Source organism: Stegostoma tigrinum, chromosome 7, assembly GCF_030684315.1.
Source record: "Stegostoma tigrinum isolate sSteTig4 chromosome 7, sSteTig4.hap1, whole genome shotgun sequence".
NCBI lineage: Eukaryota > Metazoa > Chordata > Chondrichthyes > Orectolobiformes > Stegostomatidae > Stegostoma > Stegostoma tigrinum.
In genome coordinates this window covers 29,291,098-29,317,547 of record NC_081360.1, presented here as the reverse complement: position 1 = coordinate 29,317,547, position 26,450 = coordinate 29,291,098, and the positions used below count along the sequence as shown (strand labels likewise).

General features: G+C 40.7%; 2 protein-coding genes across 14 annotated transcripts in view; one reads left to right on the top strand and one right to left on the bottom strand.

Annotated features, from left to right (window-relative positions):
- The window catches only part of armc8 (armadillo repeat containing 8), a 93,252-nt gene extending 85,779 nt beyond the window's left edge, over positions 1–7,473 (bottom strand). For 2 of the 6 annotated variants that reach the window (XM_059647140.1, XM_059647145.1), the window contains exons 1-2: positions 7,219–7,473; positions 254–291 (exon numbers count right to left, since the gene is read on the bottom strand). Coding sequence is in view for 4 of the 6 variants with exons in the window: in XM_059647145.1 (XP_059503128.1) it covers positions 254–259 (6 nt within the window). In the remaining 2 variants the exon portion in view is untranslated. Of the gene's footprint in view, positions 1–253; positions 292–6,533; positions 6,636–7,218 lie in introns of those variants that run through there. The other 4 variants (XM_059647144.1, XM_059647142.1, XM_059647143.1 and 1 more) reach the window with 4 other exon arrangements.
- On the top strand, positions 7,026–18,769 carry dbr1 (debranching RNA lariats 1). 8 transcript variants are annotated; one of them, XM_059647148.1, is made up of 10 exons: positions 7,026–7,249; positions 9,315–9,432; positions 10,549–10,877; positions 11,177–11,301; positions 12,139–12,219; positions 12,607–12,692; positions 14,682–14,906; positions 15,379–15,459; positions 16,346–16,491; positions 17,042–18,767. In XM_059647148.1, the coding sequence occupies exons 3-10, from the start codon at positions 10,681–10,683 to the stop codon at positions 17,730–17,732; spliced, it is 1,632 nt and encodes a 543-aa protein (XP_059503131.1). In that variant the 5' UTR covers positions 7,026–7,249; positions 9,315–9,432; positions 10,549–10,680; the 3' UTR covers positions 17,733–18,767. The 8 variants fall into 8 exon arrangements, with proteins under 8 accessions (XP_059503131.1, XP_048389902.1, XP_048389907.1 ...); XM_059647146.1 differs by lacking the exon at positions 7,026–7,249 and adding an exon at positions 7,492–7,581; XM_059647147.1 differs by lacking the exon at positions 7,026–7,249 and adding an exon at positions 7,588–7,837.
- Positions 18,770–26,450: the final 7,681 nt, after the last annotated feature.

Below are 26,450 nucleotides of genomic sequence, written 5' to 3'. Positions count from 1 at the left end.
TAACTTGGCTTAAATTTAAAATGTCAGTGCAATTTGAGGAAATAATATGATCTGCAGTGAGATGACCAAGTAAGAAATGAAGAGCTTTTTACTAATTTCTGTGAATTATCCAATTTTGTCATACCTAATTGAGAAAAGATGCCTCTTGAACTCCCCAAAAGTAATCCAAAATAAACTGCCATGCTCCTAGCAATATATAGTGCAACAATTTATGACAGTTTTAGTTCTCTATTTTACTGTCCCTTTTTCTTACCTTCATTGTTACACTCAGTGTTCCACTGTACTGCTGTTCTGTAGTGAGAAAATCAAGAAACTGCAGAATTAAGTGACAATGACCACCAAAAGAGAAATCCTTAAAATGTGCACTGGAAAACAGCATGCTCTTTAATCTTAGAAATAGCACCTCAAGAATTAAGAACCAGAAAATTGCATAAACAAAGCTAGTGTGTCTAAGATGTAAACATTAGGTTGTTAAACATACTTTCCAATGAAGAGTTACCAACATCTTTTGCATTATCCACGCAGCTGAAAATGCTAAAATTTTGCATAGATCAGCAACATTTACTCTAGAAAGAACTCTACAATCATTCTAACTTAGAATTCAAAGCAGGCTCAGTCAACATTCAGATGGCTGCAGTTAGATTATATATTCTCTGGAAGGTGACTGATACATGCTACAACTAGGGCTAGCTGAGAAATTGGAATCAGGTTCCTGTGCTCTAATTTGCAATTTCATGAAGAATATTGACTAAACAATGGCTAGCTGAAAACTCGTTTTACAAATGTTATTCTTTAGTTCTGGTGTATCAGAACTGCAATGCATAATCACAGTTGCAGAAGGAAAAGTTAGCAGTTCCAATATCATTTCAATAGTTATTTTAAACAATATTCTGTTAAAATCACAAACAGAAGGTTTACTCGGCAAGTTTAGTCATAAAAATGAATTAATCAGTGCTTATCTGCTATTCTCCCATTGAAAACAACAATGATCTTGAGAAGAAAGAGCTTGTACTATTTCTATTTTATGGATAAAGTAACTGCATCCAGAACAGTTTAATGCAACGAAACAATGGGATGTGCAAATAAATTTATCCTCTCTGATCTGTATTTTACAATTCCCTAGTTGTAATGCACCACTGTAATGTTGTGCATTGACTTTGATTATTATGGTAGATTCAAATTAAAGACAATATATTAACTTGCTTTTCTCAACAATTATTCCCCTCCTTTACTGAAGATGTTGACCTTCAGGCAGGTGTGCCAACACCACCTTCCCCAAATGGCCATTATTTAAGCCATTTAGCCAATCACGTCTAAACCAGCTCTCCAAGTGAGGTCAGAGGCAGAATATTCAACTGCAACTACAGCCAAAGGCCACTGTCTGGGGTATGATTCCAGGTCAACCTTCTCTTTTCTAACCTGAAATCATTGAGGATAATTAAAGAAAATAAAACACAAAAAAAACTGCCTCAATATTCAAATCTTTCTGCTGCAGTCAAATAGTTTATAACAGTCCAGGCTGAATTTGTTCCCAATATGGGTGGGCAAGGATAGGCTTCAGATAAAGAAGTTAGGTCAAACTGTTTATGAAATTTGGGCCTCCAAGATTCCAAAGCAGGTTGCAATTGAGCAATTCTCATCTTACATTACTCTGCATGCAAAAACATCACTTCAATGATTGCATTTTGCCACCAGCAAACAAATGACAAAATAAAACTCAAAAAGCTACATGTTTATGTGGTATGATTTATTTTTGCAGACATATACCAACATGCTCACAAAAACTTAAATCCCTCCACTAAAATCTCAGGTATGAATAATTTAAATGGCAGCCCATCATCATACTAAAATGTCACTTAATATAAGTTGATAAATCAAATACCAGAAACAACTAATTCTCCTCAAAGACTGTGGAAGCACAACTATGTTTAACTACAATTTTAATAAAAACTTTTGTTTATATAACGTGGTTCAGGCCTCAGGATATCTCACAGCTCTCCGTAATCAATAGTGTGATTTAGAACTGTAGTCACTGGAGAAATGTGGAAACATGACAGCCAATTTGCAAATAGTAATGTTCCATAAATAAGTAATGGCTTATAACGTATAATAGCTTCACAGAGGTCTTATAAAACAAAAATTAGACACCAAGCCACATCAGTGTTTGGACCACAACTATTCACATTATACATTAATAGTTGTATTAAAAGGATCTAAGGGCACTGTTGCTTTTGCAGATGACACAAAGATGGTTGCAGGGATAGTATTGCTGAGGAAGAAGGGTGATTACAAAAGGGCGTGAACAGGCTAAGAGAGTGGACGCCAAAGTGACAGACGGAAAACAATGTGGGAAAGTGTGTGGTTATGCACTTTGGCAGCAAGAATTAAGGCATAGACTATTTTCTAAAACAGGGAAAGGCTTCAGAAATGTGAAGCACAAAAGGGCTTAGGAGTTCTAGTTCAGGATTCTCTTCAGGTTAACACACAAATTCAGCTGGCAGTTAGAAAGGCAAATGCAATTTGCATTTAAAATAATAAAATAGAGAACCAAAACTATCATAAATATTTCAAGAGGGCAAGAATATAAGAGCAGACATATGCTGCTGAGATAATAAAATGTGAGGCTGGATGAACACAGCAGGCCAAGCAGCATCTCAGGAGCACAAAAGCTGACGTTTCGGGCCTAGACCCTTCATCAGAGAGGGGGATGGGGGGAGGGAACTGGAATAAATAGGGAGAGAGGGGGAGGCGGACCGAAGATGGAGAGTAAAGAAGATAGGTGGAGAGAGTGTAGGTGGGGAGGTAGGGAGGGGATAGGTCAGTCCAGGGAAGACGGACAGGTCAAGGAGGTGGGATGAGGTTAGTAGGTAGCGGGGGGTGCGGCTTGGGGTGGGAGGAAGGGATGGGTGAGAGGAAGAACCGGTTAGGGAGGCAGAGACCGGTTGGACTGGTTTTGGGATGCAGTGGGTGGGGGGGGAAGAGCTGGGCTGGTTGTGTGGTGCAGTGGGGGGAGGGGACGAACTGGGCTGGTTGAGGGATGCAGTAGGGGAAGGGGAGATTTTGAAACTGGTGAAGTCCACATTGATACCATATGGCTGCAGGGTTCCCAGGCGGAATATGAGTTGCTGTTCCTGCAACCTTCGGGTGGCATCATTGTGGCAGTGCAGGAGGCCCATGATGGACATGTCATCAAGAGAATGGGAGGGGGAGTGGAAATGGTTTGCGACTGGGAGGTGCAGTAGTTTTGTGCGAACTGAGCGGAGGTGTTCTGCAAAGCGGTCCCCAAGCCTCCGACTGCTGCTGAGGCTGTACAAGATTCTGGTCAGACTGCAATTGGAATATTGAGAGCAGTTTTGGGCTTCTATCTGAGGAAGGACGTCCAAGTGTTAGAGGAGGTCCATAGGAGTTTCACAAGAATGATCCCAGGGATGAAGGGCTTGTCATACAAGGAGCAGTTGAGGACTCTGGATCTGTACTCAATGGAGTTTTGTCAGATTAGGAGGGATCTTGTTGAAACTTACAAAGTACTGAGAGCCCTGGATTGAGTGGACATGGCAAAAATGTTTCCTCAGTAACAGAGACTAGGACCTGAGGTCACAGCCTCAGAGGGAAGGGACAACCCTTTAGAATGGCGATAGGGATAACTCATTGCCACAGAAGGCTGTGGAGGGCAAGACTGTGAGCGTATTTTTTTAAAATTCATTCACAGGATGAAGGCATCATTGGCTAGACAATTCCTAGCCCATCCCTAATTACTCAGAGGGCAGTTAAAAATGAATCACATTTCTGGGGGTTTGGAGTCACATACAGATCAGACCAGGTAAGGATGGCAGTTTATCTCCTAAAGGACATTAGTGAGTCAGATGGGTTTTTCTGACAATCAGTAATAGTTTCACGGTCATTACTGACTCTTAATTTCAAAGTTTTATTGAATTCAAATTTCACCATCACCATCCTGTGAATGAATTTTTAAAAATATGCTCAAAGTAGGATTTAAACCCAGCTGTCCAGAACACTATCTGGGCTCTGGATTAATACTGCAGTGATAACACTAGTGGACCAACACCTCCACTATTTAAGGCAGAGATAGATAGGTTCTAGATTAACAGGGATAGTAAGTGGAGAGGGCAGGAGAATGGGGTTGAAACACACAGCAGCCATGACAGAGGCAGAACAAACTCATGGGTCAAATTGCTGAACTCTGCTCCTATATCTTATGGGCTTAAGGTGACATTGGAAAGATGACCAAAGTCTTGGTTGATGAGGTGGATCTTAAGGAATGCCATAAGAGATGGAAAATGAGATAGAGAGGTTGAAAACTACAGAATGGTCACAATACAGAAGATGTCGTGTCTGTGATGGCTCAATAATGAATTCAACTGCTGAGGGTATGAGCATAAACACAAATACAAAGCAAATAAACTTGAGGATGTGCTACAAACCAAAATTAGTGAAGCACAGATATCTCTGGGAGGCTGGGAGGATTACAGACATAGGAGGTTAAGACATTAAAGAGTTTGAAAACAAGGATAAGAATTTTAAATAAAGGCAATAAACATATGGATGACAGTATTAGCAGTGGAGGAGCCAAAGTGAGGCATTAGATGATGTTATGTAAACAGAAGTTGCAGCCTTAACGATGGCAGTTGTGCACCTGACAGATCATTTTGTGGCTACCTACAACAAAGTTGCAAAGTTAAACCTCAAACAAACAGGGTAGTGGTTAGGAAAGGGAGTTTATAGCATCACTCAAAGACAGCCAATTACTTAATTGTCTCCAATATTTAATGGGAGAAGACATCTCCTTGTCTGGTGCTACATATGAATATGCAGTCTGACAATTTACAGAGATGCTGGTGACATAGAAATTGGCATTATCCGTGTACACTTATGTAAACTGATATAGTTTTGGATGTTTCTGTTGAGATAGCGTGCAAATGAAAATTAAAAGTGAATCAAAGATAAATTCCTTTGGGGGATGAAAAAGAGAGGAAGAGGGAGAGATGGGCAACAGAGGTGACTGTGCAGAAAAATGAAGAGAAGATAACGATAGTAATTCTCTGACAACAGAGAGCTGATTCTCTGAAACCATGTGAGTATAGTCCTGTCGCGCTACGGAGAGTGGTAAGACACTGGAAGGTGTTTCAGAGATAGTAGGAACTGCAGACGCTGGAGAATCTGAGATAACAAGGTGTAGAGCTGAATGAACACACACAGCAGACCAAGCAGCATCACAGGAGCAGGAAAGCTGACGTTTTGGGCCTAGACCCTTCTTAAGAAATGGGGAAGTGGGACGAGATTCTGAAATAAACAGGGGGAGAGAGGAGGTGGTGGATAGAAGTAGTGGGTGATGTGATGTATTGTATTGTGTTCAAGGCTGCAGGTCAGTTGAGAAGAACAAGGAGGAACAGATTGCCTTTGCCTTTGTCACAGAAAACCTGATTCAGGTCAGATAAACATTAGTCTAGATATCAAGGAGAAGTGCTCTATGCTTTTCCTTCAGTATACTGGATCCTTTTGTCCCACCTCAGAGGAAACTCCAAAACTATCTTCAGCATTTCCAACAGTGTAACACTCGATTCAGAAGCAAGAGTTCAACCATTGATGCACAATTATCATTTTCATTTTTTTATTCTTATTACTTGGATTCTCAACAAATAGTTCTGTTCCTACATAAATTTAATTTCAACGTTTAAGTCAGCCTGTAATGTGCAGATTTCTGGGCAGTGAAGCATTTTCAGGCAGCTAATAAAGATCTTTGAACTTAGAAGTGGCAATGGATGCAGGAAATAATCACTATCCATCCCAATTCATTTGCACATATTTACACAATTAGAAGAACTTTTTTTTCTGGGATGTGAGGAAGGACTTTTTTAACGCACTAGTCGTGAAGAGTTGGTTCTTGCTGCCTAGAAGTGTCGGATGCAGAGACAATAAATGATATCAAACTGGAATTCATTGGCATTAAAGTAAAATAAACTTGCAGGACCAGGTGAACAGAACTGACTGGATTGTTCCAGGTAGCCTGCATGAACTGGACGGGCCAAATGGCCTCCTCCTTCTGGGTCGCACATGACTATTCCTACTCTTATCAGTTGCTCGTTTCTGAATTAAAGAAATTGCGATTTAAGGGAATGGCCAGTGCCGAATAGCAAGTGTAAACATGGATACGGTATTAATAAACATGTCCGCTTTGAACCCAATTAGATTTTAACACAAAGTTTAAAACAAAGGCACAATGTGTAATTAAATGCATCCAATTTTATACGATTGCGTATCGAATATTAAACGGTCAGAGGGATGCATGGAAGCTAGCGATTTATATTTTAAAGGAGGCAGGTTTACAGCAACTCTCAGGCCCAAACCTGCAGCTCTATTCCCGGAGGTCTAACATTAAAACACAGGAGCTGCAGGGGCATGGAAACACCGCCCACCTCCCACACCAGACCATGTCGACCATCCACTTAGAGATCACAGCCCAATCTAGGCCTAAAGAAGGCCGAGTCGATGCGAACGGACGATCACATACTCACCGAAAGCACACTCATCCGCATTGGGGCCTCCAGCAGACACGCCATCTTCCGCAGCGGCAGCACCGCGGCTCAAGCCCCGCCCCCTCACGCCCAGACCCGTCCCTAGCCCTGCCCCCTCCTCTCGGCTCCGCCCACAGACCGCCCCTTTCGGCTGTACCCGTACAGAACTTGCACTCTCCGCCCTGCCTAGCCCCGCCCACAGTCCTGCCCACTTCTCCCGGCCCCACCCACTGACCCCGCCCCCTCGCCTGGGCCCCTACTTCTCAGCTCTCGGCCCTCGCCCCGCACCCTTCCTGCCTCCTCCCTTCAGCTCCTGGCCCCGCCCATCAGACCCCTGACCCTCCCACCAGATTCCCAGTTCCACCCGTTTCAAAAAAATCCCGAACCCTCCCACCAGACCCGTCCCTGGCACACCCTCACAGTAGATCCCAGCCTCACGCACTTCCGCTAGCCCCACCCGCTCCAACGGATACCGGCCCCGCCCCTGCTCCTTCCCTTTCCGTCCGGGCCCAGCAACACTGCATTGCGCAGCCGCACGACTATAGCCGTACTTTCTACCAGGCCTTTACATGACAGACGTTGCAGCCTTGCCCGGCCACTAGCTCTTTTTACAGATTTTGTTTTTTTTAAATTTACCCAAACATCAACTTAGTTGAAAGTGAGGCTTGGAACGATTTACATTTACCTTATCCATTGCCAGCAGATTCGGATGAGCTGTAAGTGATGGTTTTGAGATTATTTAACAAGTTTGTTTGTTCTGGTCGTGGATGTTTATTTCGCCGGTCGATTTTCGGAAGGTTTTTTTTTGTTTTGCTGACTTTTTTTCTCTGTCTTCTGTTTCCCGTTTCGAGTAAAAAAAGTGTTGAATGTTGCGGCGCTCCCGGTGCTGAGTTTACTTTAACGGAGGGTTTGTGTGGGTGAGGGGGAGGAGGCGTAGGGCACGGGTGGCGCATGCGCGCTGGCACCGTGCGGGCGGCTGTCCGGTAGGGGCTTCTCGAGTGCGGTTTATAGCGTCCGCCACCCATCCATCTGTCCCGAGGGAGGGCAGGTAGGAAGCGGCGGACTGAGTCGGAGTGTACCTCCTGATGGGCGCCCTCGAGGCCTGACTGAGGGAGGAACAGGCTTTTTCAGTACCCGCCACCGAGGGCCCCTCTCTCTCTCTCTCACTCCCTCCCCGTTACCGTCCAGCCCGGGGTTGCCGGGGGAGGGGCAGGGGGAGATAGATCGCGGGCGCGAGTGAAGCCCGGCCTCAAAACATCGGAGTCAAACGCAGAAAGTGCCGCAAAAGCTCCGGAGGTCTGGCGGTAAGTCAGGAGTTAACGTTTCGGCCCTCGGTGACTCTTCCTCAGACCTCCTGAGCTTTGCCAACAATTTCTGCTTTTGTTTCTCAAAAAAAGCAAATCTTCCCCCCCCGCCCCAGTCCCAGTCCCAGTCCCAGTAGTCAAATGGCTCACCTCTGCTTCCACGCCCGTAATCTGTCCGAAGGGAGGGCCGACGAGGTTCCACAAAGACTGGGAGAATGTATCATTTTTAAAAAAAGTGCTGGGCTTGGTTTCGAATAAGATATTAGTCGCTGCGTCGCTATATATTTCAGTGAACTCTCCTTGAAAACCACCTGATGGCTCCCTGATATTTACAGGCCTGAGAATAATTATGCACACAACAGTGTTGTATTGTCATCTGTCTCATTGACTTCTGGTATTAAATCAATGGTTCTGACGCGATTTCCCGAGGGAGCTGGCCTGGACGTAGAGTAGCATTTTATTTATGCGTTTGCTGTTGATATTGACACTTATTTTAATGTATTGAGGTGGTGATGAATCCCAGTGACCTTATTTTTGAGTGAAATAATGCTGGTCAATAATTTGAATTGTTTCAAATGAATCAAAAGCTTTGTGTTAACTGCTGCATTTTCTGTTTCTTTTTGTTTGGAAAGTCAGGAAAGGTAGATTTTAAATTCACTGAAAATTCTTCATCCGTGTTCGCTTTAACAATAACCTTAGATCATTGAATTAGGCCCAGGGTGCGCAATGTTTTACATCTGCCACTGGCCTTTTGTTTACCCAACAAATTCTCTAATTTCCAGTCCCTGTTGAAAGCCTTTATTAAATTCAGCTGATGATTCATTCAATGTACTTCTGAGATGGACAGATAAGACGACTGTTTGCTTAACTCTCTAGGTTATTTGTCGCATTGGCTTAAGGTCCTGTGGGCTAAACAGTTGGCTAGAGTCCTTGATCTTGATTGCAGAAAGTTTGCATGCAAGTGCCAAGTATTAATGATTAGGCTGGATTGTGAATCCCAAGTCAAATTGCTTGCATTTCCAGCAGAAATGCACCTGATGAGTTGCTATTTCAGAATAGCACTTGGCAGCAGCTAGTTCTCTGAATAACTTCTGACAGTGCTGTTAATGGGAGAAAGATGAGATTTTCTCTTTTTTAAAAAACAATTGTAAGGATCACCTTTTTATTTTTGCCAGTATCTCAATTTTTAGAATTTGATCAGACAGATTTAACATAATTGAAAAAATTGATTAAATGAATCATCTAGATTATAACGTTCCCTGTCACAAAAAAACTTGGAGTAAAAATTAGAAATTAGTCATCCCTCCATGTTCAAATAGCAGGATTTAGTGATAGTGGGGGTACTACTGCAGTTGATGTTTAATATTAACAGTTTAAATTTGTGGGGTTTTTTGAAAACATGGTAAGATTTTTGCTCAGAGTTCCTATAAAGCTTGTTGGATATAGTTATTGTTTATCCTCTTCACATCTTTTTTAGAACATAGAACAATACAGCACAGAACAGGGTCTTCGGCCCTCGATGTTGCGCCGACCTGTGAACCAATCCAAGCCCATCCCCCTACACTATCCCATCATCATCCATCTGCTTATCCAAGGTCTGTTTAAATGCCCCTAATGTGGCTGAGTTAACAACATTAGCAGGCAGGGCGTTGTCTCTAATGTTTAAGGTTTGTGAGTTGGTTGTCCGAGTGTGAGACATTCCCTTGTGATGATTCCTTGTTATTGGCTGTCAGGAGTTGGTTAGCTCAGTTGGCTGGATGGCTGTTTTGCAATCTGGGATGATGCCAGCAGTGTTCAACAGTTCAATTCCTGTGCCAGCTGCGGTCACCATGAATGATGCCCCTTAACCTTGCTGCAGTTTGGTTACCCTCAGGTTAAACTCACTACAGGTTGTATGTCTGTCTGAGAGAGCAGCTCTATAGTCCTGTCGGACTATGGTGACTTTACCTTTATTGTCTGTCAGATTGTGTAGTTCATCACAAGCTGAACATGACTAAGTATAATCCTGTTTTAACATAACTGCCTTTCAGAAGTATGCCTCTGAAGTAGGGATTGGTAAATTCAGTAGAGATGTTGATATGCTTTGTTAGTGACCTGGATTTAGCATCTCAGGCTTGAACCTAAAATACATCTAATTGCAGTTTTTTTTAAACTAAATGCTACCATTTACAGATGCAATTTGTGTTATTCAGATTGCCATGCTTTGAAATAGTGAACTGAATAAGAATTTAAACTTTTACCCCCAAACTTAAGTCTATGAATGTATTCTTGTTTGATAGGATTAAGTTTTTAGTATCTGTAATTCATTAATGTCTGATTGTTATTTCATACAAAATATTTTCAGAGAAACTGTTTATCATATTGTTTATAGTTTGTAGGAATAGGCATGTTTTGCTATTTTGCCATTCTGGTGAGTTATTAAGCTAACAGTGATAATTTAAAAAATATGTTGTAATAGTTTGATTCAGAATCCAGGCCTAATAGGACATTGACAGTTATAAGTAGTTCATTGCTTGAATTGAAGCAGTCATACTTTACCTGTCAATTCCATTGTCAAATGGTCTTTGAAAATTCAGTGTATATGAACGTTCCTTTTTTGAGTCTCCTTATGACTATTTAACAGCCTGCAAGTAAATAAAAAGCTGTGTTTTGTGTGTATCTGTAAATTTAACTTCAGTAATTAATAAATATTGCCCTTTCTTTAATTTCAGAATCTATGATAGTTTAATTGGGTCAGTACACTGAGACATGAGCGTGCTTAAATAGGGCCCAGGAAGGGAGATTGCTCCTAAAGACACCCAGCTCATTGGAACTTGTAGTGCAAGCTCTTGCACACTGTTACAATGAAGGTAGCAGTAGAAGGTTGCTGCCATGGTGAACTGGACAAAATCTATGAGAGTATTCAGTTTTTGGAGAAAAAGGACAATGTTAAGGTGGACCTCTTGTTGTGCTGTGGAGATTTTCAAGCAGTCAGGAATGAAGCTGACATGATTTGCATGGCTGTACCCGTTAAATACAGACAAATGCAAACTTTCTACAAGTAAGTAGGTGTTCAAGGTTGTTCTTTTTTTGTATCACCTTGTTACTTTGTCCTTTTCTAAATTAAGCACTCATTTTTGTTTATAAGATTGATTCTCTCGTATAAGCTATTGTATTCAAATGCTTGCTATTTAAGCATTTGCATTTGTTACTGTTTGTAATATAAAATGTCTTTTAAAATTTCCATGTAGAGTTTTTATACCTAATGAGAAGTACACACCAGTAAATTACAATTGAAGTTTTGTCTCGAAGTGAGCTATTTGTGAAGTTAAATGCTATTTGTTGAATTGTTACATGTAGATATTACTCTGGAGAAAAGAAAGCCCCTGTTCTTACCATCTTCATAGGAGGCAATCACGAAGCCTCTAATCACTTACAGGAGTTGCCTTATGGAGGATGGGTGGCACCAAACATTTACTACTTAGGTATTAAATCTCTCACGTTTTTATGTAGTGAATACATATGTATTACAATGTCAGGCCTCAAGATCAATGTGTTGTCTGATGACAGAATTAATTGTTTCTTAATTTTGCTGAAGATATTTGATCATATGCTTTATTTGGGAAGATGGAAGCAAGTCTTTGTCATGTCTCAATTTTAAAGTTGTCCATTTATCTAGGAAATATCTTTGACAGTGCTCAGTATATATTCTGAAAATGATGAATAAAATTGTCAGTATGGAGTTGTCAACATTTCAGGGTCATTGTGCATGTGATAGAGGGGGAGTTTAGAAGGACAACATGGTTTGCATCATCTAACACATGACACTAGACAATGGCCTAGTGATATTACTGCTGGACTGTTAATCCAGAGACCCAGATAACGTTTTGAGGGCCCAGGTTTGAATTGTGCCAAGGCAGATGGTGGAATTTTGGAATTAAGAGTCTAATGATGACCGTGACTCCATTGTCAATTGTTGGAAAAATCCATAATGTTCACTAAAGTGCTGTAGGGAAAGAAACTGCAATGTGCACAACTAGGGATGGGCAATAAACACTGCCTAGCCAGCAACTCCCTCACTCGGTGAATTTTTTTTTTTAAAAACGAGTTATGCAGAGTCAATATGAATATAGTTTCTCTTGCCTTATATTTGTCAATGATTCTGCCTAAAGTGAAAAAGCAATTGTATAGTAACACAGCGACAATTTAAGAGAACTGGCTGATTTTGTTTATAGCAAATAAATGCTAAAGAATGTGTGACTTACTGCATGTAGGCTTATTCAAAATGTGTATTTAGAGTAACATATGTTATTTGTTTCGAGGGTATGCTGGTGTGGTAAATTACCGTGGTATACGCATCGGAGGACTCTCTGGTATTTTTAAGCCACATGACTACAAAAAAGGTAAATTAATGTAGCTTAGCCATGTCCAAATTCCCAAGATATTCCAACTGATTTCCACAATTGTTTTTTTCTCAAATGTCTATAGTTTCAACTTGCTGTAGTTGAGCCTACATAGATTTAAAATCATGTGTTGTTTAATCTTAGTGTAGCAAATATTATTCTAATGAAAACCAAATTTGTTCAAAAATTGATGTTTTAATTTCAAATTTTCAATTTCAAAATGTTAAATATGTCAACTAATTAGAGGCAAATGAATTATGAAGCTTCTTTAAAATATATTCCAAGTAATTATTCTGTTTGGTGAGCATTTTGGCTTTTAGTGGTGCGTAATAAGGAAATGTTTACACTGAGCTCAATCATCTGTGATTTTTCTTTTATGGCTTTCAGGTCACTTTGAATATCCTCCATATAATCAACAGACACTGCGGAGTGCATATCACGTCAGAAATATTGAAGTGTTCAAGCTGAAACAGGTTAGAAGAATCAATGCTGTCCATTTCATATTGTAATGTACTTTGGAGATTTGATCTGGTTGGTCTGTTACAATGCTTTACACTTATTCCACGTTTTGCACATCCAACATGTTTTAAACAAATTGCAGTAAAGAACAGGTAAAAATTGGGATGTCAGCTGGTGATTGGTGCTGAGCACTGTGCAATCACACATCCTCAGCTATTGAAGAAATCCATGCCTGTAACGTAGCAACATGTGAATAATATTGAGGCTCAAACTGATATGTAACACTAGTGTTAAGTCCCACACAAGTGCCAGACAGTAACCATCTTCCCTTGATATTAAAGAAGTTATCTTTGTTGAATCTCCCAATATCAACATCCTAGGGATTGCCATTGGGCAGAAACTTCAGCACTTAAAAATGACATCGCTGCAAGAATGCATCAGAAGCTAGGAGTTCTGTGCTGAATAGCTCCCCTTCTGATTCCCTGAACTCTGCCTGCCATCTACAAAACACATCAGGAGTGCAACAGAATAAGCATTCCAACAACCCTCTAAGCTTAACATGATCCAAGTTAAAGCAGCTCATATGAACAACATTCTATCCATCATTGAAAACCCACATTTCATTTACTTCTGTTACACAGCCATAATGGTGCATGCTGGATGCATGATGCACTAAAGTAGCTCACCAAGCCGCCTTTGATGGGAAGCACCTTCCAATCAAGGACTTATCTTCAAAACTACCTGCCCATTCCCCCCCTCAGGTGAAGTGTGCTTGCTCAAACGGTAAAGCTAAATCCTTATTACAGATAGTGCCTTGTGTCGGAGGAACTGCTTGTATGGTTGTGACCCTTATTGATTCTGATATAATTGAGACAGGAAATTATTTATTTAGAATGTGCTGTTAGAAGCCATTGCTTTATCTTAAGGATCGATAGCTGAAAATGTCCTATTAATTCTGCACACGGAGTTAAAATTTGTCTAGAAGATTACTTAATGACATTGAAAACAGCAAAAGTCAAAAAAAATTTTCATTTTTGCCATTAATGCTTAATACGTGTCTTTTACATCAAGCCTGCTTTGCCATTCGACACAATCATGACTGATCAAACACTTCAATGCCTTTCACCTACATTCTCCCATAACCATTTAGTCTGTTGATAATCAAACATTTATCAATCTTTACTTTAAGTATACATAAAGACTGAGCTTCCCCAATACTTTGGGGTAAAGAATTCCATTGATTTATAACTCTAATCTCCATCTAGCTGACATCACTTATTTTTAAGTTGTACCCCCTGGTTCGAGACTCCCCAATTAGGGGATTCACCCTGCATCTACCTTGTCCATCACTAGTACTATTGTAGGTTTCAATGAGAGAACCCCTCATTCTTTGACAATCCAGAGAATACAGGTCTGTGTTGTCTAATTTCTTCAGAGTACAGTTCCTGCTGCTCTGGGAAAGGTTTGTTCCATCTCCTCGTATAGTAATAATATCTAATGAAATGGAGACAAACTGAGCTCGGTATTCCAGGTGCGATCTCACCAGTGACTTTGCAATTGAAGCAAGACCTCATCTTGAATCATTTTGCAATAAATGCTAATATTTCATTTGCCTTTCTAATAAGTTGCTATATCTGTATAATATTATTGTGACTTAATGATAAGGATGGCCAAGTCTTTTGCATATCAAACTTTCCAACCCCTTTCACCATTTTAAAAAATGCTCTGTACATCTGTTCTTCCCCATTATATTCTATCTCCTGGGTTCATACCAGTCACTTATCTTTTCCAAATCCCTCTGAAAATATTTTATCCTTGCAACATACATTCCTGTTTAGCTTTGTATCATATGTAAATTTGTTTTGTGTTATTATGTTTCAGCCCCACATCCAATCATTGTTTATTGTGCCAGCTGACGCCCCAAGTACTGACAGTAACTGGTCTATTTAACAAGTTGATCAATTTCTTCAAGTATTTTATTGCTTTTTTCTATTTATTTTCAGTTAAAACAGCATATGGACATCTTCCTGTCACATGACTGGCCACAAGGTATCTATCACTATGGTAACAAAAAACAACTGCTTAAGAGAAAAGCTTTCCTCCGCCCAGAGGTCGAATCTAATACCTTGGGCAGTCCTGCAGCCACAGAGCTTCTGCAGCACCTCAAGCCTTCATATTGGTTTGCAGCGCATCTACACGTGAAGTTTGCAGCTTTAATGCAGCATCCGGTAAGACGAGAAAAGAGCAAACTTGCAATTTACACAAATAAATCACTTGATGGCTTGTGTAGTTCACTTATGATGATATTTTTATTAGACACCATTTTAAAAATGAATGAACCAGATTTGTTTTGTTGATAATGTCAGTCTGAGAAGAAAGCTCACTGATCTGAGATGGCGTGGCTTTTGTGATTCCAGGTCACAAGTGTAGTTTTCTCCCAGTATCCTCTGAAATGCCCTGGCAAGCTACCCAGTGGTAGAAAGCCCACACTACAATCGAGGGTAGCCAACCATTGCCACATCAGGACAACCAGGAATGGAGAACTTATGCCAGCCTTGTCAATACTGTTCACATTCAGAGAATTAATTTTTAATTATTACTTGGGCTAAGACTCGATGAATGAAGAAATGATTTAAGTTTGTTTCAAGTTATTGTTTAGCAGGTTTATTCTCGTGTTGTTTTTTTTCTATTTTCTTACAGAAATGTGATAGTGAGCAGCTACCAAAAGCAACAAAATTTTTAGCTCTGGATAAATGTCTCCCTCACAGAGATTTTCTGCAGGTATTATAAGTTATTCATTGTTTTGATTAAAAACAAACATACCAGCACAAAGAGGCCAAGCAGCATCTCAGGAGCACAAAAGCTGACGTTTCAGGCCTAGACCCTTCATCAGATCTCTGATGAAGGGTCTAGGCCCGAAACGTCAGCTTTTGTGCTCCTGAGATGCTGCTTGGCCTGCTGTGTTCATCCAGCCTCACATTTTATTATCTTTGAATCTCCAGCATCTGCAGTTCCCATTATCTCTGATACCAGCACAAATACTATTTTCTCCCTAAATTGTGGAAAATTCACATTTTACCTGCATCATTCGCTGAGATGTCCGAAAGAGAAAACAGTACAGTTGAGTAAATTGAGTTTACAGAACAATTGAATATAGTGTGTTCATGTCTACGTCCACTAAAGCATCTGGAGTTCCCTTTGAATCTTGGATGCTGGTTGCATGACAATTCCAGGTGTTTGGGATCCAGATATTGGGAATTTTACTGGTATTGTTATTAGAAGGGAATAAGGGATCAGGAGCTATTAAATCCAGTTCAAGACTTACCTTAATCAATGAAGACAGAATCACCTAACACAGTCAGAGTTACTGATCCTGGCTGCTCATCCCTAAATCGCAGTCATCTTTTGGCAGTGACCAGTCAAGTTCTTCTAGCTGCGACTAGTATTTCTCATGCAGCTGATAGATTTAGCTAACTCTCATCTCCATTCCCCAAGCATGCTGGATAATAGGATAATGACTATATTAGAATAAAAATGTCAGTTTAAGAGATTGTTTTCTTTAATTGTTTTGCCTGTTGACATTCTACATATGACTGTTCCATAGTTTATGTTTTTGCTAAATCTAATTTGCATTTTTAATCCTTTCTTCTCTCCCCCTTCTGACTAGATTGTTGAAATAGAGCATGACCCAAATGCTTCTGAACATTTAGAGTATGATTCTGAATGGCTGGCCATTTTAAAAGCAACAAATGATTTAATTAATGTCACATCTAAATCATGGAACATGCCAGAAAATAATAGTCTGCATGCAAAGTAAGTCCAACTTAGTTGTCATATTAAATTGTGTATTATCTTAGAATAAGATGAATATTTGAGATGAAAACAGGTTATGGAAACTCCACATTTTAAAACTGAAAATGCATATTTCTCTGCATACTAAAGTATTTTATTGTCATATTGAAGAAATGCAAGGGAGGTGGTGTTGAACCTTTGTAAAACATTTGTTTAGTCTGAGAATATTCATCCAGTTCTAAGCTGCACACTTACCAGGGATAAGACAAACTTTAGAGAAGGTGCAGAAAAGATTCACAACAATAATTTCAATGATGATGAGACTTCAACTGTAAGGATGGGTTGGAGAAGCTGGGGTGATTCTAAAAAGGAGTGAATGTTGAGAGAAGATCTGATAGAAATGCTCAAAATAAACAGAAGGCTGTTGGTAGAACAAGTGAGAGCCAGCAGACAACTATCATCAAATGCACAAAAGATTTAATGCCATACATTAAGATGTGAAATACCCTCTTACTACCCTTGTTGTTCTATTATCTTGTTTTGTTATATCGATCATTTCTGTTTGATGCAGGTGGGACTATAGTGTGTCTGAAGAAGATATTAAAGAACTACTGGAGGATCAGGCTAATAACCTCCAGATCCCCTATAATTTTAGCCAGATAGCACCTGTCTATGACCCAGCACATCCACAGAGATCTAGAGAACCTACTCATGTGATTAATCCCCAGACAACTGAGTTCTGTGCCACCTTTGGCCTCACAGATCTGAATGCCAAGGTGAAACAGATGGAAGGTGAGGGTCTTATGGAGGAAGAGGATGAAGTGGATGGTGCAGATAATGCAGAGGAACCCAGTGATTATACTACAGACACTTCTGGACTTTCTTCCTCCATAAACCCAGATGAAATCACACTGGATGATGATGATGACGACGATGATGATAATGGGGAGCTAAGTGCGCATAGCATAGAACCATTGCCAGATCACCCTTTTACAGACTCATCAGCAAATTTCTCTGATGTAAGAGATCTCCCTGATTCTATGGTTGTATCATCTGATGAGACACAGGACTCTGCAAATGAGGAATTAGACAAGTCTGGTGACAGCAGCATGACTGAGGGAGAAGGAAGGACCACACGCACAAAGGCTGTGAAACGAATTAGCAATGAGCATGAGAATGGAAGCAGTGGAATAAAACTAATTAAGAGGCGCAACCAGAGCATATATCATACGCAGAATAATGAGAATGAAGATATTGAATAATTATAAATATTAAGGGATTTTGAACTTCAGGAGAAGCTGCAGCTTCTGTGCACAATTGAGTTTTTAAGATTGACAGCAATGACTTGAAATGCAATCAACATTGGTTTTCTGTTTTAAAAGCTGGACTTAGCAAATGTCATAACATATCCAATCGGTATATAAATGTGTTGAAATATGCTAAATAAATGTATTTTTACCATCAAGAATAAATTTTCCATAGATTGGTTCTCAAATGAGTTGGTCCAGGTAATTAGTGAAATAGCCAAATCATTTGTGTTTGTGACTTCAGCCAGTTTGATTCATTCCATGTGATATCAAGAAGCAGCTAGAGGACTATAGGCCCTGATGATGTTTCAGCAATAGTACAGAAGACGTGTGCTCCAGAATGCACCCCACCCTGTATCCATGCTGTTCCAGTACAGTAACTGCAGTGGCATTTATCTACAAAATTGTCCACAAAATACTGGTCAAATCTAACTGGCAATCAAAGTGATAAATATTGTCATTGACAGTGCTATCAAGCAGCACTTAACAATAACTTTCTCATTGATACTTAGTTTGAGTTTTGGCAAATCCACTCAACTTCTGACTTCATTAGAGCATTAGAATACTCTCTCTCTGCCTGTATGGATGAGTACAACTTTAAGATCATTCAATTCAACACCAAGACAAAGCAGTATTTCCCCCTATCCCTGTTATGGACAGTCAGTCTTGCTATTTAAGTTCATCTGAGTTGTTAGTATTGTTTGTAATTATGGACATTACAGTATTTTCAAAAAGATTCCCCTTCATTCCAGTGCATGTATTTATTGTCAGTTAGTCTCCATATGCAGTAATAGAAGTAGATAGTTTAGCTGATTTGGAAATTGATAGCCACTCCTGAAATAAGATGAGATGAACCTAAATCTAGTACTGGACTGTGGTACACAACTCAGTGGCATGTCATAATTACCCATAATTGAACCTGATCACAGTTACTGTCTTGTAATGAGGCCTTAGTGTCCATGATGTACTACTTTTAAAAAAATACACTTGAACATTGCTTGTGAGAGACAACTGTAAATTAAAATGCTAATATCATTCAACTCCAAATAATTCAAGATATAAGGGTAAAATTAGACTGTTTAGCCCATCTATTTTGCTCTGCTATTCTATCATGGTCGATAGGCCTGTCAACCTCATTCACCCATCTTCTGCCCATAACTATTGATCCCCTTACTAATCAAGAACCTCTGTCTTAAAAACACCCAAAGACTTCATTTCCATTCTAAAGGGTTGACCTTTCACTCTGGCTCTGCCTTTGGATCCTTCTCCATGTCCACTCTATTTAGGCCTCTCAATATTCTGTAAGTTTGAACATACTCCATCAAGCACAGAACCAGAATCCTCAAATGTTCCTCATGAAAAGCCCTTCATCCCTGGGATCATTATAAACCACTGAGCCCCCTGCAAGGTGAGCACATCCTTTTAGGGCCGTGTCCAATTAACAATTGCGTCCACTCATGAACACAAGAACATGGCAAGCAAAGAATTAATTTCCAACTTAGAAATCTCAGTAGCTAGGTGCTACTATCCAAATGTTGGATGTATGCTATGTGATTTTCTAACCACAAAGGGTAAGTTTATAAAACATATCCGACACTTTGGAATGTGTGTTCAGTGAATGAGATTCCATACACAATCTAGACTCTGTACATGGGTTGTTTGAGCCTCAACTGAAAAATTTGACTCTTTTCATCAAGTTGTTCTTACTTCCTTTTGATCAACCCTCAATAGCATTTCATACATGGAAAAGAAAATTACCTGTAAACCAAAATAATGTGCAACCTTTTTTCACATGTCTAACACTACAGGAATAAAAGCTGTTTAACCTCAAAACCAAGATAATAAAATGTGAGGCTGGATGAACACAGCAGGCCAAGCAGCATCCCAGGAGCACAAAAGCTGACGTTTCGGGCCTAGACCCTAGCTGATGAAGGGTCTAGGCCCGAAACGTCAGCTTTTGTGCTCCTGGGATGCTGCTTGGCCTGCTGTGTTCATCCAGCCTCACATTTTATTATCTTGGAGTCTCCAGCATCTGCAGTTCCCATTATCTCTGATACTATTCTAACCTCAAAACCAATTAGGTGAAACTGTTGACTGAACAAATTATAGATGTTGGTGTGTTTGCAGAGTTGGAAAGTTTGACAGTATTACCACAGTCATTCTGCCTCTCAGCAGGAACAATGATGATTTGTTCTTTTGAGGTTCTTCAGGGCATCTCTTTTTCTCTAAGTGTGTTTATTTGTGTCCTCTGTCAGCAGGGGCACAGTAGTCTATCAAAACTAAATTTTGCAGTTGAGGCTCAAACAACCCATGTGCAGAGTCTAGATTGTGTTTGGAATCTCATTCACTGAACACACATCCAAGTGTCGGATATGTTTTATAAACTTACCCTTTCTGTGGTTAGAAAATCACATAGCATACATCCAACATTTGGATATTAGCACCTAGCTACTGAGATTTAAGTTGGAAATTAATTCTTTGCTTGCCATGTTCTTGTGTTCATGAGTGGACACAATTGTTAATTGGACACGGCCCTAAAAGGAAGGATGTGCTCACCTTGCAGGGGGCTCAGTGGTTTATAATGATCCCAGGGATGAAGGGCTTTTCATGAGGAACATTTGAGGATTCTGGTTCTGTGCTTGATGGAGTATGTTCAAACTTACAGAATATTGAGAGGCCTAAATAGAGTGGACATGGAGAAGGATCCAAAGGCAGAGCCAGAGTGAAAGGTCAACCCTTTAGAATGGAAATGAAGTCTTTGGGTGTTTTTAAGACAGAGGTTCTTGATTAGTAAGGGGATGAATAGTTATGGGCAGAAGATGGGTGAATGAGGTTGACAGGCCTATCGACCATGATAGAATAGCAGAGCAAAATAGATGGGCTAAACAGTCTAATTTTACCTTTATATCTTGAATTATTTGGAGTTGAATGATATTAGCATTTTAATTTACAGTTGTCTCTCACATTTGTTGTGTGTCTGTTTTTGAATGGGGATTCTAGTGCTGCCAGGAAGTCTGTTTTCTCAGTGTCTCTGGTTGTAGTTCAATCCTTTTTGGTTAGTGCTGTTTGTTCTGTATCTGTGAGCCACAGTAATATTTGTGGTGAGGAAACACAAACTCAGACACCATCATACTGACAGAGAACACAAACAAACATCATTGACATTTAAAGGCTAGCAGTCATGAAAGTTATGACACAAATGCCAGTCTTTATTTAGAATACTTAATAAAATACTAGCACATACCTGTCAATTTACAGTTTAGAATTCTCAATCCCTACTTCCATCAATCTTGGGCTGTGCATGAATAAACATAACAATAATAAAATGATGTATCATTGCCTTAAGAATTATCCTTTTGGTTCAATAACTGAATAACAATTCTTGTGTTTTCTTTTCCTCTACTGAAAAGAGAACACAGCTGTGAACTGAGATCTTCTCAATTACTGCAATAATCATGACTATGGACTGCATCCAAGAAGTCAGCTACGCATCAAAGACAAATGAAGAAATTATATTCTTTTCTCACAATTTGTATTTGGATGTAATTAACTTCATGTAGATATACATTACATGTGGATCTAAGTTACCGTATGAAGGCTATATGCTTGACATTGTGCTTTTACCACCTTTCTTGGATGTAGCAGGTAACGAGTTTGCTCCATCTTAGATTCAAGTAAACTTTTGTTAATTGGCTCCTTCTTGCTCACAGGAAAAAAACATACCTGCAAATTTACTTGGATGGAGGAATAGCTTCAAGCTTTGTTGTGGCTAACCAAGGAAGTTGATCGGAGGATGGCTGGTTCACCCCTCCTCCCCATAACAGTTCATAACCTCTCTAGAGGCAATTCACTGCTTCAGTTTGGTGGTGCACTGAGACTCCTGCTGCCTCTGGCTAAATCTTCAGAAGAACTTAGTGAAGGTCTGGCCTCCAGATGCATGAAGTGCACACTCTAGTATTCATGAATCAAACTCCCCAACTATGGGTAAATAGCTTCACTGTTTTGTGGATAACTGAGGAAATTTGAAGGCTCAAGGGGTCAACAATGACAAGAATAATCTGGTGTGAAGCCCAAAGGCAAAGAGATGTCTAAATAGTCTTTCTAGTAACTCCTGCACCCTTCAGAGGCAGTTCCAGACCGGAAGCCTGATCTTTGGACAGCCCTGCATCTCCAGAAATATTGCCCAGCCTTATGTCCAAGAGAGAATACTCTAGTTTTGTTTTAGAGCATGAATACAAGGCAGACAGCAAGTCTAGGTAGTGTTGGGGGCTCTTGCTCAAATTGAGCTTAATTATAATAACCTTCATTGCATGAAAAAAGTCCATAACTTTGAAAGGGTGGCACAGTGGCTAGCATTGCTACCTCACAGTGCCAGGGACCTGGGTTTGATTTCACCCTTTGGCAACTGTCTGTGTGGAGTTTGCACATTCTCTTTGTGTCTGCCATGGATTTTCTCCAGTTTCTTCCCACAGTCCAAAGATGTTTAGGTTAGGTAGCTTGACCATGCTGTATTGCCCATAGTGTCCAGGGTTAGCCATGGGAAATGCAAGGTGACAGAGTTAGGGTAGGTAGGTGGAACTGGTGGGATGCTCTTCAGAGGGTTGGAGTGCACTCGATGGGTTAAATGGCCTATTGTAGGTATGAATCCAAGATAAAAAATGAATCCAATGGAAAGAGGGGCTATGGGATCACACTGGCCAGCCACCATTCACCTCGAGCCAAGGAGAAAGCAGCAAGCTGCTTATCCAACTACTTCACTTACTGAACAAAGCCTAAGCTGAAAACACTCACTGGAGTCCAGCACACCAGGACAACAAAGAAAATCAAGAAAAAAAAAGGTGCCAACTCTTAGACTGTAATGCTGGAATATCAAAACTGTGCAGACCACAATGATAGAAAACTGCTTGATAATGTTTAAAAATGCCTTATTCACTTGTAGGATACAGACAATGTTGACTCGGTCTGCATTTATTGCTCAGATCTAAATGCATGCAAGACAGCAGTGATCCATGTTGCATTTGATTGGCTAAAAGCTGACATAGCAAAGTCCAAGCTCAGTTAGAGTGCATCAATGAAAGAACAACGTTACACATTCATCTGGCGGTAGAAGGTTCAGAGGAAAACTGTCAGCAGGACATAGGCTTTGCTGGAAGGAACTCATGAATCTTAGTGACAGAAATCCCCACAAATGCTTCAAAAATGTATCTTCTACATCTGCTACCCAGCTCCAACAAGTCTAGTTACAATGCTCCATCAGAGGTGAATAAGTGTTCAATGAGGAGATTGACACTGCATTCAGCAGAATCCCTACAACACAGCATCATTTTCCACTTTGCCAGGGGATTTCACTGCAAGAGTGCAGATCATGAGACACAGCCGTCCTTCTTCAGACATCATGGCCTGGGAGAGATCGAAGATAACAGACTCAACTATTTGACCTTAGCTGCTGCCTTTAGCTTTGTGATATCATCAACATTTTTTCAGAATAAACAATGGTGCAAGGTGCCCTGGATCCAACATCAAGGCATTGGCACCACCAGCCAAATCTGATCATCAGACTCGACTCTCAGCAACATTCTCTACACACACAGCTGTCGCAAGGCTCACTCTGATACCGATCACTCCCTGCTCCGGCCCAGGGTGAGCATGCAATCTTTGAAGCATTTCATTCAAAGCAGAAATGCCGTCATTGCATCAACATCAAGCCTTGTTGCCTTCCCAGATAAGAACAAACAATTCTTCAATGTTATTGAAAAGGTGCTGTCCAGCAATGCCGCACAGACTGCAGGAGCTAAATGGAATACAATTCAACACACTACCTACAATGCCACACTGTCAACATATCGGAAACTACAGCAGGAAACTATCAACTCATTCAAGACTAACATCACCACAGGTAAACCAAAGATTTCTCTTTTCTACAAGAGAGATCCAGGTGAGAAGGCAGAGGGTGCTCACAGCTGCTTGAAGCAAAAAGACAGCTAGACACTGCATTGAGGACTAGTTTTCCAGAATATGCAGACATCTTTAAACATTCTGATTGTTGGGGGCATGTATAATGCGTCCTAAAAGGAAATATTTCCAGAACACTGACCCACTGAAATCAAGTGCTTTGGTCATCGTCAAATGCAGTAAACATTTGAGAATGGTTGAATGGCGATTGCATTGTCATCCAGGGAGAACATGAACAAACGGAACAAAGAAAATTATAGCACAGGAACAGTCCCTTCGACCCTCCAAGCCTGCACCGATCAAGATCCTCTGTCTAATCTGTCATCTATTTTCTAATGGTCTGTGTCCGTTTGCTCCCTGCCCATCCATGTACCTGTCCAAATATATCTTAAAAAACGCTAACGTGTCTGCATCTACCACCTCTGCTGGCAATGCGTTCCAGACACCCACCACCCTCTGTGTAAAGAACTTTCCACACATATCTCCCCTAAACTTTCCTCCTCTCACTTTGAACATGGTCAGCAAGGAATCTTAAAACAGCATTGAGAGGCTGCCTGACATGGGCAAGTTGGATATTGAGCACGCGGTGGAGGAGCATAACAAAGCTATGACTTGCTTCCCATGGGCTAAGCTGTAGGTGCAAACGCTATACCAGCTGAATCAACAAGCACAATATGGGCAAGTCCTACTGGATCTACACAAACATCACTACTTCTGCTGGAGGAAGCCAGCAGTCCCTAGGATTCAGGACATGCAATGCCTGTGACAATCCCAAAATAACTGCAGAAGTTGCAACTATTCAGTCAGCTCCCTGCTGTGCAGCATGGAGGAAGCATTTGTCCAGGTTTACCATGTCAGATTACAGATCATAATTGGGATACATTCATTCAACCTATCACAGCGGTTTCTTCAGTGGAAGATCCACAACTGACATGACCTTCTCAGTCCAGCAACTGCAAAAGAAATAGTGTGAACAAAGGAAACCACTATGGTTATGACTGACATGGGAGGTGTCTCACTTCACTGGGACAGCACTCCGAAAAATCAAGCTTCATTATTTATGAAACTCACCCAGCATGGCTGACTTTCAGATTCAGGTTGATAGAAAGCAGAGACCAGGTTTCTGTACTTATCAAGAATCACATCCCTCTATGATATTCTCAACTCCAAGGTTGTTCAATTTCCTGGGAACCAATCACATGGTAGTTGACAGGCAAAAAAGTGTTTTGACATTGACAAGTGGTCACTATTCTATAGACCAATCAACTTCTTGTTGCCAGAGTGTCATCTGAATAGAGAACATTTCAGCCCTAGTTCCTAAACAACTGTCACAACTTGAAGGTAGTGGTGATCCCATGTATTTGCTGCCCTTGCTGTTCTATATGGTATCTGTTGTGGGTTTGAGATAACAAGGTGCAGAGCTGGATGAACACAGCAGGCCAAGCAGCATCAGTGGAGCAGGAAGCGTAGACCCTCCATCAGAAAAATGAAAAATTGAAGATAAAAAAAATTGAATTTTCTGAAGGAGGGTCTAGGCCCAAAGCGTCCAGCTCTACATCTTGTTATCTCAGATTCTCCAGCAACTGCAGTTCCTACTATCTCTGTTGTGGGTATGTCCATTTAGAAGCACAAGGGAATCCTCTCATATAAAGAAGCCATCTCATGAGCCTTGGTGAATTTCTGGATGGTAGGAAGTTCAATTTAGGTATTGTCCATGCCTTTATCTGTTAATAGTGGGAGGGATTCAGTGATGGTGACCCCATTGAATGTCAAGGGGTGACAGTTCAATTGTTTCTTATTGGTGATGGTCATAGCTTGGCATTTGTGTGGAGTGAATGTTACTTGGCACTTATCAGCCCAAACCTGGATATTGTCCAGATCTTGCTGCATTTGGGCATTGACTTCTTTAGTATTTGGGGAATTGCTGGTGGTGCTGAACATTGTGCAATAATCAGCAAACATCTCCACTTCTGACCCTATGATGGAGGGAAAGTCATTGATGAAGCAGCTGAAGACAGTTGGGCCTAGGACACTACCCTGAGAAACTCATGCAGAGATGTCCTGGAATTGAGATGACAAAGTCCAACAATGACAACAATCTTCCCACGTGTTTGGTATGACTCCAGCCAGCAGCGAAGAGTCCTGCAGCATAACTCATTTCTGACTGTCCAAAACAAGTCTACCATCTACAATGCACAAGTAAGGAGTGTGATGCAGCTTGAAAAGCACTCAAACAGCTCAAACATTCATTACAAGGCAACATACTCTGTTATCAACACCCACTTCTTACATCATCGATACAAATAAGCAAGTGCGTACCATCGACAAGATGCATTGCAAAAAAAGTTACCAAGTTTGCTTAGACAGCATCTTCCAAACCAATGACCACTGTCATCTTGAAGGACAAGGGAAGCAGCTACATGGGAACCACCTGCAAATTCCCCTCCGAGTCTATCACCATCCTGAGTTTGAAATATCTCACCATTGCTCCAATCTCATTAGGTCAAAATCCTAGAACTCTTCCCTAACAGCATTGTTGATGTAATTAGACCAAATGGATCACAGTGGTTCAAGGCAGCAGTTCACCACAACCTTCTTAAGGGCATTGAGAGATGGACAATGAGTGGTGGCCCAGTGAGCGATGCCCACATCCTTTAAATGAACTACTTTTTTTTTTAAAAGTTAGAAATGCAGGCTCCCCACAATCCAGCATGTATGGGA